The following is an 18,697-nucleotide window of genomic DNA, read 5'->3' as shown; positions in this document are numbered from 1 at the left end:
GACTACGGTATTTCAATAGTTTTTGTTGTTGCCACATTTGTGCTTCTCCCGTTTTTTGCCCTGCAAATGGAGAACTGCTTTCTCCTCATTAGTAAGGATCCTTTGAGTCGTGAGGGTGTTCCCTTTTCTCATAAAAACTGTTTCAACTGTTGAACAAGGAGAGACAAGCTTTCAGGTTGTGTCTGAAGGAAACAGCTTGGGCAGGTAAGGCTGCAGCTTCTGTGCATAAGAATTTTTCACCTGATAAGCAATTGTCATCTTCTGTACGTCTGTATTTTTATGGAATAATATTTCTTTAGTCGAAGTAGACTACTTATTAACATAGTATTAGATCATGTAATGGATTGTGATCTGTACTTAAACATTCTTTAGTAGTATAAACTATGGTAACTATGGTAACTACTGTAGGTGAACAGAGATGTGAGCAACGTAGTAACTGTCAGTGCAGTAAAATCTAACTCTTACTGGAAACTATCTGGACACTGCCTCAAACCTTAGCTTAACACCTTAGCTTAACGCCCACTTTATGGCTGGTATGACAAGTGTTGTCTAGCACATGTCTTACAGAGCATAAATTAAGCCGCATTAGGCCAAGAGGACAATCAGAGGACATCTTTGGGGGTTCAGAGGGCAACATTTGAGTCTAGAACACAATGCTAACTGGTTGAAGTTGTATTGAACACAATGCTAACTGGTTGAAGTTGTATTGAACACAATGCTAACTGGTTGAAGTTGTATTAAAGTGAAAGAACTAGAGGGAAGTTACGATTACAGTAAAAGGGATCTGAAAGCAGTACTTGTTGTATAAGCAATACACATATGTACTGGTCAAATAGATGTACAGAGATGCATATTACACATGAAAATGGGGCGGGTCCAGTAAAGTGTGGTTCAACCAAAACACCTCTTAAGCAAATATGTGAGTGTAGTCCAGCGTGCTGAAGGCCTGCGGTCTCCTGCAGACCAGGGAAGTTAACGGCTGTGCTTTTCTCTCCTTCCTTCTAGCTGACCTGTCACCTCTATATGCTCATCGCATGGACATGATTTGAACAGACACAATCCATAAATTCATTCTCATTTCAAAGGTCACACAAATCCCTAATTCATGGACTCAAGACTCATGATTACATTTTTTTAAAGGACATTATTTTTTTTGAGCTTTTTGTGTGGTTACACAACCAACATGTCAGGCCCAACATACCAGCTGCCTGTGCTAGTGGCAGCTATACTTTCTGTTGTGCAATTCACAATGGGCTACAGTTACAAATATTGCATTAAGGACCCAAACTCCTACCATCACCATACCACACCAGCAACTGACACCATACCACCCACGTTTAATTGTATCCGACGCCAAACGCACAAGATATCTGCCATCGTGGAGGATTTACCACTTTCTGCCACTATTCTTACAATCTCCTTGAACACGTTAAAAGATATACCTGACAAAGCCTTTGCTCACCTTCCTAACCTCAGGAACCTAAACATGAACCACAATGATTTGATGACCATAGGCAAGAAGGCTTTCCACAATCTGGACAACCTAGAGAGTCTAAACATATCCTGTAACAATATATCATCACTCAGCCCTTTAGTGTTTGACAACCTCCATAATCTCACCTTCCTCTCACTGGCTAATAACATCCTAAAAAGGCTTCCCCAAGACATTTTCTCAAATGTGTCCAATTTGGAAAACCTCATATTACGTAAAAACTTCCTGTACAATTTCTCTGAAGTGACTGAATCTGTGACTCGCCTACAGAAGTTGACAAAACTCGACCTTTGCTTTAATAACCTAACACACTTAAATCATTCTACAGGGACAAGGTTGCCGACATCCCTCACTACCCTCTACCTCTGTAGGAACAACCTTTTAACATTATCTTGTGAGGAGAAGTTCCTTGGACATATTCAGCTGTTGGACCTCTCATACAATGATCACCTCCCTTCAAGAGCGTTTCAACATGTGGATCTGAGAAATATCATGTATCTGCGTGTTCGATCCACTAATGTCACTGTGCCCATGCTTTTGAATTTCAGTAACATCAACGCCAATCACATTGACTTCTCTGGTATGGGTTTAAATAACACCAGTCAGCTGAAAGAATTCTGTAAACTGTTAAGGAGTAAAGTCCGCTTCATCAGAAAGATGAACCTGGGAAGTAACAGGATCAATCAGACTCTGAGGGAAGATACTCTGTCCGACTGTCCCACCATCACCGGCTCTTTGGACCTTTCCCGCACCCAGATGAGGGATATCAACTGTTTTTCCTTTCTCAAAAGACAAGATCAACTACAGATCTTCAGCGTTGAACATAACCACCTCACCTCCCTCCAGTCCTGCATCAGGCAGAGTAATCTCTCTCTCCCAAACCTGACAGAAATAAGCTTCCGGTACAATCGCATACTCAAAATTTCAAAATCTGCTTTCCAGCAAATGCCAAATATCAAGAGCTTACAGCTCAACATAAACACAATCGCTTATCTCGACCGCAGGGCTCTCAAGAGGTTATTTAATCTGGTCACACTCCGTTTGGACAATAACCTCTTAACAGATCTGTTCCAAGAAAGTTTTGTAGATCTGCATAGCCTGCAAACACTTAATCTACGCAACAACCGCATTTCTGTCATTTTCAGCAAGACCTTCCATTCTCTCCAAAAACTTACAACCTTGGACCTGGGTGGGAACAAAATTAGTCACTTTCAAGAGTCAGCCCTGGTAGGACTCAAAAATCTTGCCAAATTCTACCTGGATGGCAATAACATTAAAAATATAGACAGCAGTAGTTTTGGAGAATTCCAAAACACACTCCAAGTGCTTGATCTACAGAGAAATCAAATCCGCTTCCTTTCTGAGCGTAGCAGTTCTCCATTTGTGAACCTAACCAAACTCCGGGACCTGAAATTGGATGGACAGATGCCTTATGGTATTGCCCTGTTACCCCGTGCTTTTTTTAGTGGCCTCAGCTCCTTGAAATCACTCTATCTAACCAACAATCACATCAGCCGGTTTGCTACAGATGCTTTTGATGATCTGACTGGCTTGAGATTCCTCTCGTTGGACAACTCCTGCGCAGGGGTGGTGCAGCTGCAGCCAGGGGTCTTCAAAAACCTACGGAACTTAAGTAAGCTGATTGCAGAGAACATGGGCATCCAGAACTTCTCAAAGGAAGTTTTTGGTAATCTCACATCATTGCAGATCTTGCAGCTCAACCACAACGTGATGCAGACCTTAGATGTGGATGTGCTGGAGGCCCTCCCTAAACTGCGCTACCTGGACATACGGAACATCCCTTTCAGCTGCACCTGCTCCAACAGTCAACTGCAGAACTGGACTCTGAGCAACCAGAGAGTCCAGCTAGTCTATCTCTATGATCTGAAGTGTCCAGACACCAAGTACCAATTCTACAATTTTGACACAAAGGTTTGCTACAGAGACTATGAGGAGTACCTCTTCATTACCACAAGCATTGTGGTCATTTTAACAATGATCATGCCACTACTCTACGTCAAGCTGTATTGGAAGCTGAAGTACAGCTACTACGTGTTCCGATCCTGGTTTGGCGAACACTGGCGTAGACTGAGGGAGCAGGAAGAGTACAAATATGATGCATTCATCTCCTACAACTCTGCTGATGAGTCATGGGTGTTGGCACAGCTGTTGCCCAACCTGGAGGGTAATGGATCCTCTTTCAGGCTGTGCCTGCATCACCGTGACTTTGAGCCAGGTCGTTATATTGTGGACAACATCGTCTCTGCCGTGTACAGCAGTCGCAAGACCATCTGTGTGGTGAGTCAGCACTTCCTCCACAGTGAGTGGTGCTCTCTGGAGATCCAGCTGGCCAGCTATAGGCTCTTCCATGAGTTCAGAGACGTCCTCCTGCTCGTCTTCCTGGAGCCCATCCCCGAGAGGCAGCTGTCCGCCTACCACCGCATGAGAAAGGTCATGCTGAAGAAAACCTACCTTCAGTGGCCTGGGTCAGAGTGCATTGACCCAGCCCAGGCCCAGGAGCTGTTCTGGAACCAGCTGAAGAGGGCTCTACGGAGTGGGAACAACAGGTTTGAGGAAGTAGAGAAGGAGAGAAACGAAGAAAAGGAGACTGAAATGAGTGATGATAATATATTGCTGCCTTGAAAGACAGTAGTAGCCAGTTTGTCCTAATGGACTTTGCCTACATTCTGACTTGATCATACTGCACTATAATAACCATTTAAAAATATTGTATTTTCTACACTGTAAGATATCATTCCCATGGCAAAAATAAGAAAAGGAATTACAATGCGCATTTAATTACAGATTATTCATTTAATTACAGATTATTCATATAGCCAAGATGTGACAATTGTGCCTGGTCATCATCTGTGCAAAATTCAAAATATACATTCAGGGGGTCCAGAAAAACAAAAAACCAGGGCATATGTGACCCACATGCATCTGCTTGATCCACTGCTATTGTTTAAAAACAGCATGTCTTCTGTTCGCCAATTAATTTCTGTTACAATACATCTGTTTTGTACATGTACTTCATGCCATTAAAATAATATTCTGATATTGCAAAAATGCATAATTATTTCAATATATATGTATACTGTATTGTTCATTGTATGTAACGTACTGTATGGAAAAAAAGGTCATTCCACCTCACATTTAGAAACTTGTTAGAAATGCAATGTAAACAAAAATATTTCCCAATCACTGTTTTTAGACTTTCATGCATACTGTAAGCTATTTCTCAACACAAAGTACTGTAAACAATAAGACTTGTGGGGGCAAACTTGTGCGGGTATCCAGTTTGGCAGCGTAGGATGGTCTCAGCAATAAGCACAGACTCTGCAGGTGTGTCCCCAGATGTGCGTGGACTCAGTAGAGTCTCATTCGGGGAAAAGCCCAGCGTTCAGGACTTGGGAAGGCTGGTAGGAAGGATGGGGCGGGTGGGAGGCTGCCCTCCAGCATGTGGGAGGGGGGGTAGTAGGCCATGTCTGGGGAGTGTGGCGAGGGGGCGGGGCTGGGGCTGGGGGGGTGGCGGTAGAAAGGGTACAGCTGGCGGCTCTCTAATGAGCGTTGAGCTAGAGCAGATGAGGAGGCATCGGAGGAACTAAAATGGCTCCTTTCATGTTCAAATGGATCTTGCCTCTGAAGTAAGTGTCTTGAGTTGTCCTCAGGTAGGCTTGCAAGGTACTGCTGGAAGAACTGCCTGCACCCAGTGCTTCTCTTCCTCACCTCTCCTGTTGGGTTCAGGAGGCTCAGATCTGTCTCATATCTCCAGGTCTCAAAGCAGTTCATGCTTGTTGTCTCTCTGGTTGCCCTGTTGAGCCCCTCACCGGAGGGCTGACGAGGGAAGGCTGGACCCCAGTATGAGGCATGGGGAGGGGCAAACATGGCACCAGAGGGCTGGATGTCCACGGGGAAATGAGAGGAGGAAGAGGACCTAAATATCTCCCCGAACGGATCCTCTGCTTCCTCTACACCGGGGCTACTGGCCCAGGGGACAGACTGAGAGGAAACAAATAAAGCCCCAACATTTCACCATATACATTGAGATCTGTTGGGTATAACTGAACAAACTTTTCAACAAACAATACGCATTAAACACACATGCAGTGTCACTTCTGCAGAATGGAAACAAATTTTGGACACGCTTGTCCGAAGAGAAAGTTACTGCTCGTGAAAAGAGTTGTTTCTGTAACTTACTGTAACAGTAAAAACATGGTCTATTATCGTTTGGTCAACTTATATTCAGGATGTCTCCAAATGTTGTTTACATTCTAAAAAAGTGACATGTTTAATACATCAAGACCAATACATTCATTTAATTCATACTTCAGGTTTATAGCTGTTACGTCCGGTATGTGTTTTATGGTTATGGGTTATGTAGGCCTACATTTTTGGTTGTGTTTGGGTTAATGTTTTGGTGTCCTGTTATTGTTTTTTTGTCTCCCCCTTGTGTTCTCCATTTAACATTTCTTTTCAGCTGAAGAGTTCACCTGGTTCAAATCCCCATTCATCAGCAGTCCTCACCAATCAACCAATCATCATCCATTTCCTTCCTAATAAAAGCCTTCCTGTTTTTTAGTTCTCCCTCTCTCGCCTGTGCTGTGGCAGGGCCAGGTTGCTTTGTTTAGAGGCTTCTAGTTATGTTGAGTTGTTTATTGGTTCTCTTAGTTAAACTCTGTTTAGTTGGACCAGCCTATTTTTGTATTCTGTAATTTTGGCTCATAGGGAAACGTTTAGGTTAAGTTCAGATACCCATGGGTTTACATTTTTACATTCATGTAGTTGTATTATTTTGTTTACTTCCTCAGTTTAGTGGTGGCACCACCCCATGTATTTAGGGGTGCTCTTTGAGCACCTGTTAAATTGGTGGTGGGTTTTCAGTTTGTATTATGTATTTAATTTGGTGCCACCCTTAGTAACCTTTTCGTTCCCTATGTTGCCGTAATTTTGAGTTGGTGTAAATAAATACCAGGTTTTACACCTAAAACTGTGTTTGTGTGTCTCTGCCCTCACTTGACTGGTCTGTTGTTTTAATGTTGGTTTCCCTGGTCCTCCGACCCTTAGGGGGCGCCGTAACAATAGCACTATTCCTTTACATGTAGATATGTTATTGTTTCAAATCTGTTAATTCATTAAATAAATAGTTCATTGAATGCAGAGGTCTGTGCAGGCTAGATGTAATGGATCATGTTCTCACCAGGTTCAGGCCCTGCCCTGGCTCTCTGTGGGTCTGGGGAGGGGACACCCTGAGGGGCTCTCTGAGGGTCTGGGGAGGGGACACCCTGAGGGGCTCTCTGTGGGTCTGGGGAGGGGACACCCTGAGAGGACACAGCTGCTTCCTCCTCCTCTTGAGGCCTGCTGCTCTTTCAGGGTCCAGGCAAGGCTGCTTCACGCCCCCCTCTCCGGAACCAGCATCGAATATAGCTACAGAGGGAGTAGGATACAGAAAATCCCCTTGTCATGTTTCGCGCACGCACGCATGCACGCACACACACTTAAAATCATTATATTAATGTTTTATCAACTTAGAATTTTGTGTGAAAGATTCTTAAAAATGAAACGGACAAAATCTCTGCCCCTCCCTTCAGGCCTCCCTCTAAAGCCATTAAGCCACGCCTCCAAAATGGAGGAAAACATGACATTTTGCAGGTAGGTACTATAGGTACTGTACTATAGGTTCTTGGCAGGTAGGTAGCCTACTGTAGATTCTTGGCAAGTAGGTACTGAAGGCCATCCAATCAAGTTGGCAACTCAAAATAATTGGATGTGCATGTATGATAGCTGGACCGGAGTCTTACCTGCTGGCCGAACTCCATCTTCCTCCTCCCCAGCAGCAGGCCCCCTGCTCCGGCCGTGGCGTGCGGGGGGGGTGGACATGCTGCTGAAGCTCAGGCAGCGCTGAACCCTTAGGAGGTTATCCTGGAGCCGGGGCCCATGGCGCTCCCGTAGGGTGTGCAACAGCACCTCCCTGCTCTCTGCCAACAGGTGCCTCCTACGGAGGAGTGGCAGCTTCAGTGACCTGCACAGGCGTGCTGCCACCGCGCTGACGGAGTCCGGCCCGTCTGTCTGGGGGTCTGAGCTCTCACTGGCCCCTCTTCTGTCTGAGGACCAGGGCAGTTTGGGGCTGGGACTGCATCGCTTTTTGTGGGACTGTAGAAGTCCAATGTTTTGTGGGGTCTGCTCTAGAGTGAGGGCATTCATCCGTGTGTCCTGTGGTCTTGAATTCCCCTGTTCTCCTCCATGAGGCAGTAGCGGCTCTCTGCCCGTTTCAGGGACCACAAGCCGTAGCTCTATCCTCTTCGCCATGGCGTTAGAGGTGTCTGTTGATGGGAGTAAAACAGCGTCGCTGTCTGATGTCAGAGAGCCTTGGTGTGTCTCTCTCTGCCCCGATGTGAGGTCTGTTCCCTGGCTGTTATTGTGGCTAGCAGAAATCTCCTCTTCCTCCAGATGAACCTGAGCTGATGCCTTTCTCCTTCCTACATCCTCACGTGCATCCCTCCAAGAAGCATTACTGTCTAAATTAGTCTGACACTCATGTCTCTGGGTCTTAGTACTAGCTGTGGTTCTTTCTGCTCTCATTTTATCTCTAGCTTCCTCAGCTGTAGAAACGTCAACATCACCGGTGTCACAGTCCGGCACAGGAGCGGAGGGGTGTTGGGGGGAGGTCAGAGGGGGAGGTAGAGAAGCGCTGTCGCTCTTTTGTTGTTTCCTATACTGCCCAAGCTTTTCTAGCTTCCTCTGCTCACTCAGCAAGCGCTCAATGTCAAAGGACTTCACCTCATGGTTGAACAGGCCGTGGTGTCCAATGAGGCGGTTGTCTGTTATGATGCTGGGCTCCTGGGCAGTGGGGAAGACCCGGGAGAAAGGTGCATCTCTCCGTGGAGGACGAGAGCTGATTTGGCAAAAGTCATGACACTGGGCCTTCTCTTTGCGGTAGTGGTGATGGTGATGTCTTTGAGATCTGATCTTTGACCCTCCTCTGTCACCATCTCGTAAGTGGCTCCTTTCCTTGCGTTTTTTCAGTCGTTTGATCTTGTTGTGCTTCTGGCCATGTTGGGTGTCTGTGTTTTTGTCATGGCTTGAAGAACAGATGTGGTTTGAGGTGCATAGGTTAATTGGGCTACAGCTTTCCCCCCTAGGCTTGAAGTGCTTGCTGATGGCATGGGAGACATTCTGCTTGTCTGCTAAGGCTCTTCCATGCGAGTGGCTCATGACGAGTTGGATGGCTAGTAGATGCAAAAGAGAGATAAAATAAATACGGATTAGTTGGAAAATGCTAGTAGATAACTTGATAATATTTTCAAATAAGCCAGCCGAGCAAATAGCTCATCATCTAACAAAGAAACCACATCTGCGAAAAAGCCAGCCCGTAGGCTACAAGAATCTAGCACTAGTATAACAGCCGCACAGGTGCACACCATTAACTAGTAGTTATAACGTTAATTAGCATCGATGAAGTTAAATTAAACTGATAAAGCAACCAACCATCTGTTAACATGTGACAACATTTACCTCTGGCCTGTGATCTTATGCAGCTACAAGAAAGTTAACAAATGTCACCATAAAATAGAGGGCGCTGTAGCTAATAATGTGCCAACGTTAACTATTATTTCCATTTGAACTATCGGTTGCCAGGCAACACATATTATGAATTCAATTAGACAGGCTAAAAAACATTCTGTTGAACAAAACAAAAACTAGCTATAATATTATGCAATTGGCGATGACAGTGAATGTAGTTCGTGGGCACCCACCGGACCACCAAACCACTTGACCAACGAAATGTGCTCTCCATAACTTATAATTAATTAATTAGTTATTACCCACCTGCAACTTGTGGCGTAAGTGGTAGTGGCGGCGGCAGTAGGCTAGTGCTGCTAGTTTCAGTTCAATTGATATGTTTTGTTTTTAGCTCACTGGTCTGCATATTATGAGTTTGACAAATGTAAGCTATATATATAGATATAGGTCTATCTAAATTAAATGGTATCACCCCAAGAATCCCCCATGCCTGCGAAAGCGCAGCAGCGGGGCGGGCACAATCACCAGAGGAAATTTCAATGGATGATTCCAACATCAGCGCTAAATAGGTATGCAAACTAATCTATGTAGCGATGATTCTTTCTCATGTGTCCATAAATCGAGTAATTTTACACATAAAAGGTAATGTAACAATATTTTATTAAATCCATATTGAATACAACAGTATATTTTTAAGGTCAACGTCTAGACCGAAGCTAATATTTAATCGAAGGAGCCAGCTCACCCACGGTAGTCAATGGTACTTTCGGTACTGACAGATGATTTTTTTGCTTTCAGGAACTACAGGCAACCCAAGGCCGAGAAGGTAGCTAGCACTAACACTTTTACTCGTTTTAGACCATTGCAATGTTGAGTGATTCACATGTTAATTCAAACTCCCACACGCGCGTTGCTTATGCTGCTGGTGTGCTGCTAGTTTGAGTTACTGTCTCCTCATCATGGCTCATCTTGGTTAGCTAGCTCGCTTTTTTAGCTAATTAAGTTAGCTAGTTAGGCAATTTTCATGCATTATCGTTTTTTTTTCGTGAAACCCGCACATTAAATTGCATTAAGTATAAAATACCGAATGTTTGGATTTACCCAGTACATTGGCTAACACGTTAGCTATAACCTTTGCCTTTTCTTAGAATAAAATGAGCACAGGAGACGCCAACCCCGCCGCCACACCCACCCTGTGTGAGGACACTCAAGGAGATGGACGATGGATGTCTTTGGTGTGTAGGTTGTCTGCCTTGGGTTGTGTGTAAATAACCTCAAACGACCTATGAGTGCAAAACTCACTAATCCGTAATCGAACGCAGTAGCTATCTCCCCAGTTTAGGCATGATTGTCATTCATAGATTTATCTCATCATTCAACTGTTGGTAGTTTGAGCTATTGGTATTCCTACATCGTATTGCACGCATACTGTAACTAGGTATGGTTTCAAACTGAAATGGTTGCAGTCATGAAATCTTTGGAGGAATTTCCTCATGTTTGTCCTCTCTCTCTCTCTCTCTTTCTTCTCACTCGCTCTCTCTCAGCACCACCGCTTCGTGACAGACAGTAAGGGTAAGGAGCCGGACGTCCTGTTTGTCGGAGACTCCCTTGTTCAGCTCCTGCACCAGTTTGAGGTGACCGTTCAACCCACCCCCCTGTATGCACTCCAACCCACCCCCCTGTATGCACTCCTCCAACCCACCCCCCTGTATGCACTCCTCCAACCCACCCCCCTGTATGCACTCCTCCAATCCACCCCCCTGTATGCACTCCTCCACACAGATTTAAAAGCATGAAGCCTTTACTCCCATACAGTTCTGTGATGCAGGTCTGTCTGTCTGGAGGGCTGAATCCTGACGCTGTCCTCCAAGAACGCACATAACTCACATCAAGATACATGAATTCCATGATTTCAATTCCACTAGTTTTCTATGATTATGGAGTGCTGTTTTGTTCTTGTCAGGTGTGGCGAGAGCTGTTTTCTCCGCTCCACGCGCTGAACTTCGGGGTGGGAGGTGATGCCACACAACATGTGTTATGGAGACTGAGCAATGGAGAGCTGGACCACATCAGCCCAAAGGTATGAACGTGGACACACCTGGGGGTAAAGACACACCTGGGGGTAAAGACACCTGGATCTGGGATAGTGAGATAGCGTTTTTACACTGTTCCATTCCATTCCAGGTAGTGGTTCTGTGGGTTGGCACCAATAATCATGGACACACTGCAGAACAGATATGTGGAGGCATCATGGCCATAGTCCAGCTGATCAAGAACAAGCTGCCCAATGCTCACACACTCGTACTGGTAGGCTGGTCTTTCTCTATGCTTCTCCACAGCTTCTGTGTGGTTGTTAGGGTGTGGTATTGCTTGTTAGGGTGTGGTTACTGTTTATTTGACACAGGGACAAATGCATTTTAAACAATTGACTTATCAGTGTTATCTTTGGTTCACTCCCGTGTGTGTGTGTGTGTGCTTGTGTGTGCGCGTGTGTGTGTGCGTGCACGTGTGTGTGCATGCGCGTGTGTGCGTGCGTGTGTGTGTGTGTATGTATGCGTGTGTGTGTGTGTGCATGCGCGTGTGTGTGTGTGTGTGTGTGTGTGTGTGTGTGTGTGTGTGTGTATGCGTGCCTGCGTGTGTGCGTGTGTGTGTGTGTGTTATCCACAGGGGGTTCTGCCCAGGGGGAGGTCGGCCAACCCTCTTCGTGAGAGGAACGTCCTGGTGAACCAGCTGGTCCTGAGCGCCGTGGCCCCCCTCCCTCACACCTCCTTCCTCAGCGTGGACCCCGGCTTCGTCCACAGAGATGGCAGCATCTCCCACCAGGACCTGTACGACTACCTCCACCTCACCCCCCAGGCCTACCAGGCCGTGTGTGAGCCCCTGCACGCTCACCTCAAAACCCTGCTGGAGAGACCCGCCGAGAACTGAGGACACAGCGCCCAGCGACTGGCCGACGCCCGCCTCGGGACCCCCTGAGTGGACACACCACCGCAGCTGCCCCCCGCGGTCCCGGAGGGGGGGGGGGGGGGGTGCAGGTGTTGGTCACAGTCCTGTAACACTGTATTAAACTAACTACACAAGCATCAGCACCAAGATTATATGATCCAGATAATATATCTTAGCTGCAACAGAAACACGCCCACAATCTCCCTCCCCAGGACCAGGCTTGGTGACCGCTGCACAGCTGGTCACAGGACCTTTACTTTCTCATTACTTTCTCATTACTTTCTCATTACTTTCTCATTACTTTCTACCAAGATGTTTTGAGCGGAGTATTACTAAACACTCGTAATGTCTGGTTGTGGAATTTAACAGCTTAAGTCTGAATGCTACTGCATGTAATGATTTTCTGCCCAGTCAGCCAGTGTTTGAAGATGCCAGAACTGATCAGGAAATGTTAATCTCAACCCCGGCGCTGTCATACTCCCATAGTTTTATTTCCTGTGCATGAAACAGTAAGTAACCCCAGACCCCACCCACTTCACATCAACAAGCCCCTCCCTTCCTGCTGTGTTCACATTTCCAACTGGCTTAAAATCCCTGCGTTCACAGGGAGCGCTACCCTCACCAAACCTGGCAACCGGACAACAATGATCCAGTCTCATGTCCCGGAATGTTCCAGCTGCTGTCCAAAGACTCATTTCCTCATCTCTCTTTGCTCCTTGTAATGGAGATTTGATTTGTGATTTGACTCCCCCTGTTATGTTGTTGCACAGAGAAGAATGGAATGATGACAATATTTCATCATTGAGTATCATCAATTTGCTCTACAGTGAAGTGATTCTTTTTCAGCCATTTGTACTGAACTTTCCCTGTTGATTTTTTTAATTTTAATGTACAGTATGACATGCCGAGGATTGTGAGTTTCTTGGGCTATGGGGAAGGGTGTGTTGTTCTTATGTATGGTCAGCTACACAAGCATCTGTGTGAACTGTGTGAACTGCTTCAGTGGGCCTGCTAGATGTCTTGGCTTGATGGGGAACATGTTGCTGATGGTTGTGGAGCAGCTGAGTCTGAATTAAAAGCCAATGAAAGAGAGAGAATGTGTGGACACCACTTTTGCTGCTCGTTATTTGTGAGCTGACCTGCTTTTGGGATGCTGACCTGACGGGGGATTTGGCCGTCACTCACGTCTGCTATTATCTACTGTAGTTGTGGAGGCTGTTGAAGTCTGGTTGAAGACTTCCTCGTTAGTGTAGGAGTTCAAGATCGAGATATCTCCCAAATATTACTTGCAAACAAGAGCCAATCACGGACTTATCTGTTCTCATTAAAGAGCCAATCACGGACTGATCTGTTCTCATTAAAGTATGTCAGCACTGTGGCTCTGAAAGGAACAGTAATGATCGATTTGTTGACTTCGGTAAGGTACTCACATTTTCACTGTGAGAATGTGGATGCAGGTAGTTCCCTTCTAGGTCAACTGGTCCCCAATTAGAATAAAAACGAAGTGCTTTTAGGCATGATCTTGCGATTACTTAGTAAGAACCTTTAAAGGAGTAGTAAAGGGAAAATGCATGTTTAGCCCTGTTTTACTTATAATAATATACAATGGTTCAGATCAAAACGTTGACAAAACTAGCACTTTTGAGAACGTCTGATAATTGCTCTACCACCGTTTTGGTCATACAATGGATGTGGGTGGGCACCTCGAAAAATCGTTCAAAAACATGTTAAACTCTCGATTTCAAAGACAAGAAGCTCACCGAGGGGGTAATTGGTGTCCGTTGGTGTTCTGACATCAAATTCGTCGGAAATTCTGAATCCTGTAGGGTTTTATTGATCATTTTATGAAATCCATTGACTTGTATTGAAGCGACCGTTGTAGATGTGTAGATCAATCCGCAGAGGGGATTCAGGAAGCGGAACTACTTACGGTAGCTATTGTTATTGTTTATGTTGCTAGGCTACCTAGTTTGCGGAAGTTTACACACGTATGTGCTGCGACTAAATAGTTCTATGCTAAATGTTTAAAAAAGCCTTTCCAGATGAACTAGAATCTTACTTTATGGTGAAGTATATGTCAGAACGCCAACTAACACCTCGGTGAGCTTCTTGTCTTTGAAATTGAGAGTTTAACATGTTTTTTGAATGATTTTTCACAGTGCCCACCCACATCCATTGTATGACCAAAACGGTGGTAGAGCAATTATCAGACTTTCTCAAAAGTGCTAGTTTTGTCAACGTTTTGATCTGAACCATTGTCTATGACCATAAGTAACCTTAAAACAGGGCTAAACATGCATTTTCCCTTTACTACTCCTTTAAGCTGAAATTTGAACTTTTAAACAGAGACATTGTGCCATGAAGAGGGCCTATCAAAGGCACAGCTACATTACAATGCATTCAGGGTTAGGTTGCTCAACATGCGTTCCATCACACACACAAAGTTACACTTAAACATGTGTTGGGTTTGCATGAGGGTCACAAGTGATGATTTTTCTAGTCAGAGTAACCCGATAAGACGGTGTAGACGTCTTACTTGTCTCTCTGTGAGATGTCTTACTTGTCTCTCTGTGAGACGTCTTACTTGTCTCTCTGTGAGACATCTTACTTGTCTCTCTGTGCACTCTGGTATGATTCATTTGCAGCATCATCATAGCTTTCAACACTTTTGTAAAGGAAGATTTGTTGACCAAACTGTAAATATCAAAAAAGTCTGGGCTGTATGTATTATTAAGTGGGTGTTATTTTCATGGAGCGGAGTGATCAAACCAATTCAGCATAGGCCTGTGGACAGCTGTCAGAGAGAGACTGACTGATTACAAGAGTCCAACAAGCATTAACCCGTTTTTCTGTTAAAGAATGTTCATGTTCTGTAATGATGCTTCATGATATGCAATGAGATGATTTCACTCAGAGCAAATTGACCTTCTCCAGACCTGACATGCGAACAGTTTGTTTTAAAATACAGGTATGCTTTCACTGCTTGAGTGAAGTAGGTAGAAAACGTGGTGTCCAATCAGATCAGCAGAATCTCTCATCTGTTTGCTTGCTTGAGAAAGATGTTATTGTTATTGCACAATGACATTTGAGAAATTGTGCATTAAAACAGCATTACATTCTGTCCTTGTTTGGCTGACATTCACAATGTCTTCATGTCTTCAGGTTGCTGAGCTGCAGCTGGGAGATGAGATGGGAGTCTTGGCTGTGGGCCAGAGACCAGGAGCATTTCCTCCGTCACTCAACAGAACCAGCATGAGGTGTTAGAAGCTCCACATCTCCACGCTACAAACCACCGTGCAATGTGTGAGGCTTCACAGGGAAAGACAGACATGAGAGAGAGAGGGGGAGAGAGAGAGAGGGAGAGAGAGAGAGAGAGGGGGGCAGCTGTACTGCCCATTTCACCCCATATTTCAACACATGCAGCGTGAACCTTTATAAAGGGTATAAAAGAGTCGTGCATGTGGTTCCATCCAGAAGGTTCTTATGACGCTGTACTACAGAACCTGTAGCTGCAGTGGACGGACAGACTGACAGAAATACGGGATCCAAGATGTTTCTGCTGGTGTTCTGTGTTCTGGTGCTCTTTATTAACAGTGGTCAAGGTATTGCATGCTAGGCGTAGCTACTCTGATGTTGATTTGTTACATAGGCTATGGTTTAGTTGTTATGTCGGCTACTTATGCAGGATTCCCTTTGATACAATGGTCTATCAATGACATTCATGAATACTGTCTATTAACATTGTCAGTGATTCAGAATGACCTACGGTTTGAAGCTCTTCTCCCTTGAAGGTATCCCACTGGAGGAGATGCTTTTACCTGACATCCTGGATCCTGACAGAGCAAAGGACAGTAAGGAAATTCTCTGATTTTGTAAACATTTGCATTTCCCAATGATTCCCACGGCGGGTCGGATTCACAGACAGCATGATGTATGTTGGCACTTTCCTTTTTATATACGTAGCATAAGGATGAATAAGGACTTGTTTTGGACCTAATGACCTAATTGAACCTAATCTTTTTAAATGTTTGTTTGTTTTGCAGCAGCCTCAGAGGTGGAGTCAGTGGGACCTCTAGACCAGGACAGCGCCTCCAGTCAACATGGCCCTCTGTGTGACTGTTCTGGTGAGTGACAGGCATGAATATCATCTTCAACATGACATGAAGCTACTAGTGAATACAGCCCCAGCCCCAGACGTGGTTTTGAAGCTAGCCGTTGTTTTGTTTGCGTTGTGACAGGACGCAGGATCGCTGGATGTCTTTGCCAGGGTTCCATCAAACCCCAGCGCAAGCCCCGAGGGAACGGTGAGGAACCACAGATATTTACATGCATGATTGACTGAAAGCTTAATATACAGCATAATGTACATTGCATTCTTAAATAGGAAAGCTCCGTTTATCCAAAAACTATGACCGACCTGTCTCTGTTTCATTTCCTGACCGGCTGATTCTCTGGGGCGACACAAGCTCCTACAAGGTGCCTGAGGAACAGATTCAGGAATCGGAGGAAATGTGGAAGAGAGTCGAAGCCGAAGAAGAGCAAGTCCTCCACTCCTATTTAAAAAGTTCTAAACCCACGGTCTCTGGAAGCAGGTCTTTATATATTGGGTTCATTCATGTTCCAGGGTGTGGCCCAGGTGCAAGAGACCAGGAAACTGTACTGTGACACTCTACCACAATGACTTTAATGCACCATGTAGAATACTATAACTCCTATATAGAATACTATAACTCCTATATAGAATACTATAACTCCTATATAGAATACTATAACTCCTATATAGAATACTATAACTCCTATATAGAATACTATAAGTCCTATATAGAATACTATAACTCCTATATAGAATACTATAACTCCTATATAGAATACTATAAGTCCTATATAGAATACTATAACTCCTATATAGAATACTATAACTCCTATATAGAATACTATATCTCCTATATAGAATACTATAACTCCTATATAGAATCTATCCTCAGTCCACAGTCACTGTGATCTTGAAGAATCCAACGAAGGTTGCACTCTGACATAGACCAGTGGTGAAAAGAAATAACTTTTTGACACTTATTTTTATTAAGATATTTTTAGGGTATTTCTGCTTTAATAGTGGCAAGAAGAGACAGGCAAGGTGTGAGAGAGAGAGAGAGAGAGAGAGAAAGAGAGAGGGGGGAAGACATGCAGCAAAGGGCATTGGCCGGATTCAAACCCACGCCACTGCGGTGAGGGCGAGCCTTCACACAGTACGCCCCCAACCCATTGAGCCACTGGGCACCTGACACAATATTTTTAATTAAGACAATTCAAGGAGTCAAAATAATTTAAGGAAATAGAAAAGGCTTTGGACACACCTTTAAAGGTTATATATATATAGGTTATATATCATATACTGTATATGATTTTTAAGACTGTAAAATGACTAATGTAATATAGACAATCAGATCAGAGGTTTTAACTGTTAATGTATATATTGTTTAGGACAGACGTACAGTGACAATAAATTATTAAAATTAAATCAATACCTGTATGTATCTGTTTACTGATAGAAGAATAGGCTTAAAGAAAGTGACTCAAAAGAAGGACTCCGGGGCTAAACTGGTGGCAGTGGATACAGAGCAAAGATACAGACAGAGCTAGCTAACCAAGGAGTGTGTATCGCCCCTTCACTGTCCACAAGGACACTCATTTGAAGATATTGTTCATAGAGAATAGTTGCAGATAAATGTATTGTATATGGTTTACATGAACACATGCCACCATTTAAAGGTGCAGTGTGTAATTTCTGCAGTGTGCAACAAGGACCAACTCTCCTAGATATAAGGGCTCAGGTAACGAAAAAATTATGATTCTTATTTTCATGGGATTAAACACTAATTAAAACACATTTAGGAATATTATATTCCATTTCTGGCAACAAAATTCTACCACAAAATTCTACACAATGCACTTTTAATTCTATTACAGCAACCTACCACTGCTCTCTTGTCCTTTCCTCACAAAAAATGACCTCCAGGTGAACCATCTTTGGTTTGTATTAAAAGAGGATAATTGAATATGCCAAATCAGGCCCTTACAGATCAGTGAGGGAACATGCAGTACACTATTATAGATGGTGGGGGCCCTATCATACTGGAACCACTTCCTGTGTGGACGGTCTCACTGATGGTCTCAGTAGAGCAGCTCATTGTTGAACACACAGAGAGAGAGAGTGACCAGCAGCATCAGCATCAAACCTCCTTTGGTTTGGAGTGGCAGGACCGCCGGCCCGCCTGGGAGGGAGAGAGGAGGGTCCGGGGGGAGAGAAGAGGGGGAGAGAGGAGGGTCCGGGGGGAGAGAGGAGTGTCCGGGGGGAGAGAGGAGGGTCCGGGGGGAGAGAGGAGGGGGGAGAGAGGAGGGTCCAGGGGGAGAGAGGAGGGTACGGGGGGAGAGAGGAGGGTCCAGGGGGAGAGAGGAGGGTCCGGGGGGAGAGAGGAGGGTCCGGGGGGAGAGAGGAGTGACCGGGGGGAGAGAGGAGGGTCCGGGGGGAGAGAGGAGGGGGGAGAGAGGAGGGTCCGGGGGGAGAGAGGAGGGGGGAGAGAGGAGGGTCCAGGGGGAGAGAGGAGGGGAGAGAGGAGGGTCCGGGGGGAGAGAGGAGGGGGGAGAGAGGAGGGTCCGGGGGGAGAGAGGAGGGTCAGGAGGGAGAGAGGAGGGTCCGGGGGGAGAGAGGAGAGGATGAGGATGTATAGAGGGAAT

The 18,697-nt window shown here is 45.0% G+C and overlaps 2 protein-coding genes across 2 annotated transcripts; both read left to right on the top strand.

The window, feature by feature from the left end:
* Positions 1–1,249: 1,249 nt before the first annotated feature.
* tlr21 (toll-like receptor 21) lies at positions 1,250–4,135 on the top strand (the record flags this gene model as incomplete). The annotated part of the gene is made up of 1 exon (XM_084444493.1): positions 1,250–4,135. One exon carries the CDS (start codon positions 1,250–1,252, stop codon positions 4,133–4,135), a length of 2,886 nt encoding a protein of 961 aa, XP_084300619.1.
* Positions 4,136–9,813: 5,678 nt separating this feature from the next.
* pafah1b3 (platelet-activating factor acetylhydrolase, isoform Ib, gamma subunit) lies at positions 9,814–12,991 on the top strand. The gene is made up of 6 exons (XM_084445113.1): positions 9,814–9,842; positions 10,165–10,251; positions 10,561–10,650; positions 10,980–11,096; positions 11,201–11,323; positions 11,684–12,991. The coding sequence occupies exons 2-6, from the start codon at positions 10,171–10,173 to the stop codon at positions 11,942–11,944; spliced, it is 672 nt and encodes a 223-aa protein (XP_084301239.1). The 5' UTR covers positions 9,814–9,842; positions 10,165–10,170; the 3' UTR covers positions 11,945–12,991.
* Positions 12,992–18,697: the final 5,706 nt, after the last annotated feature.

Source organism: Borostomias antarcticus (genome assembly GCF_949987555.1).
Source record: "Borostomias antarcticus genome assembly, chromosome: 10".
Lineage (NCBI taxonomy): Eukaryota > Metazoa > Chordata > Actinopteri > Stomiiformes > Stomiidae > Borostomias > Borostomias antarcticus.
This window is presented reverse-complemented; position numbering and strand designations above follow the sequence as displayed.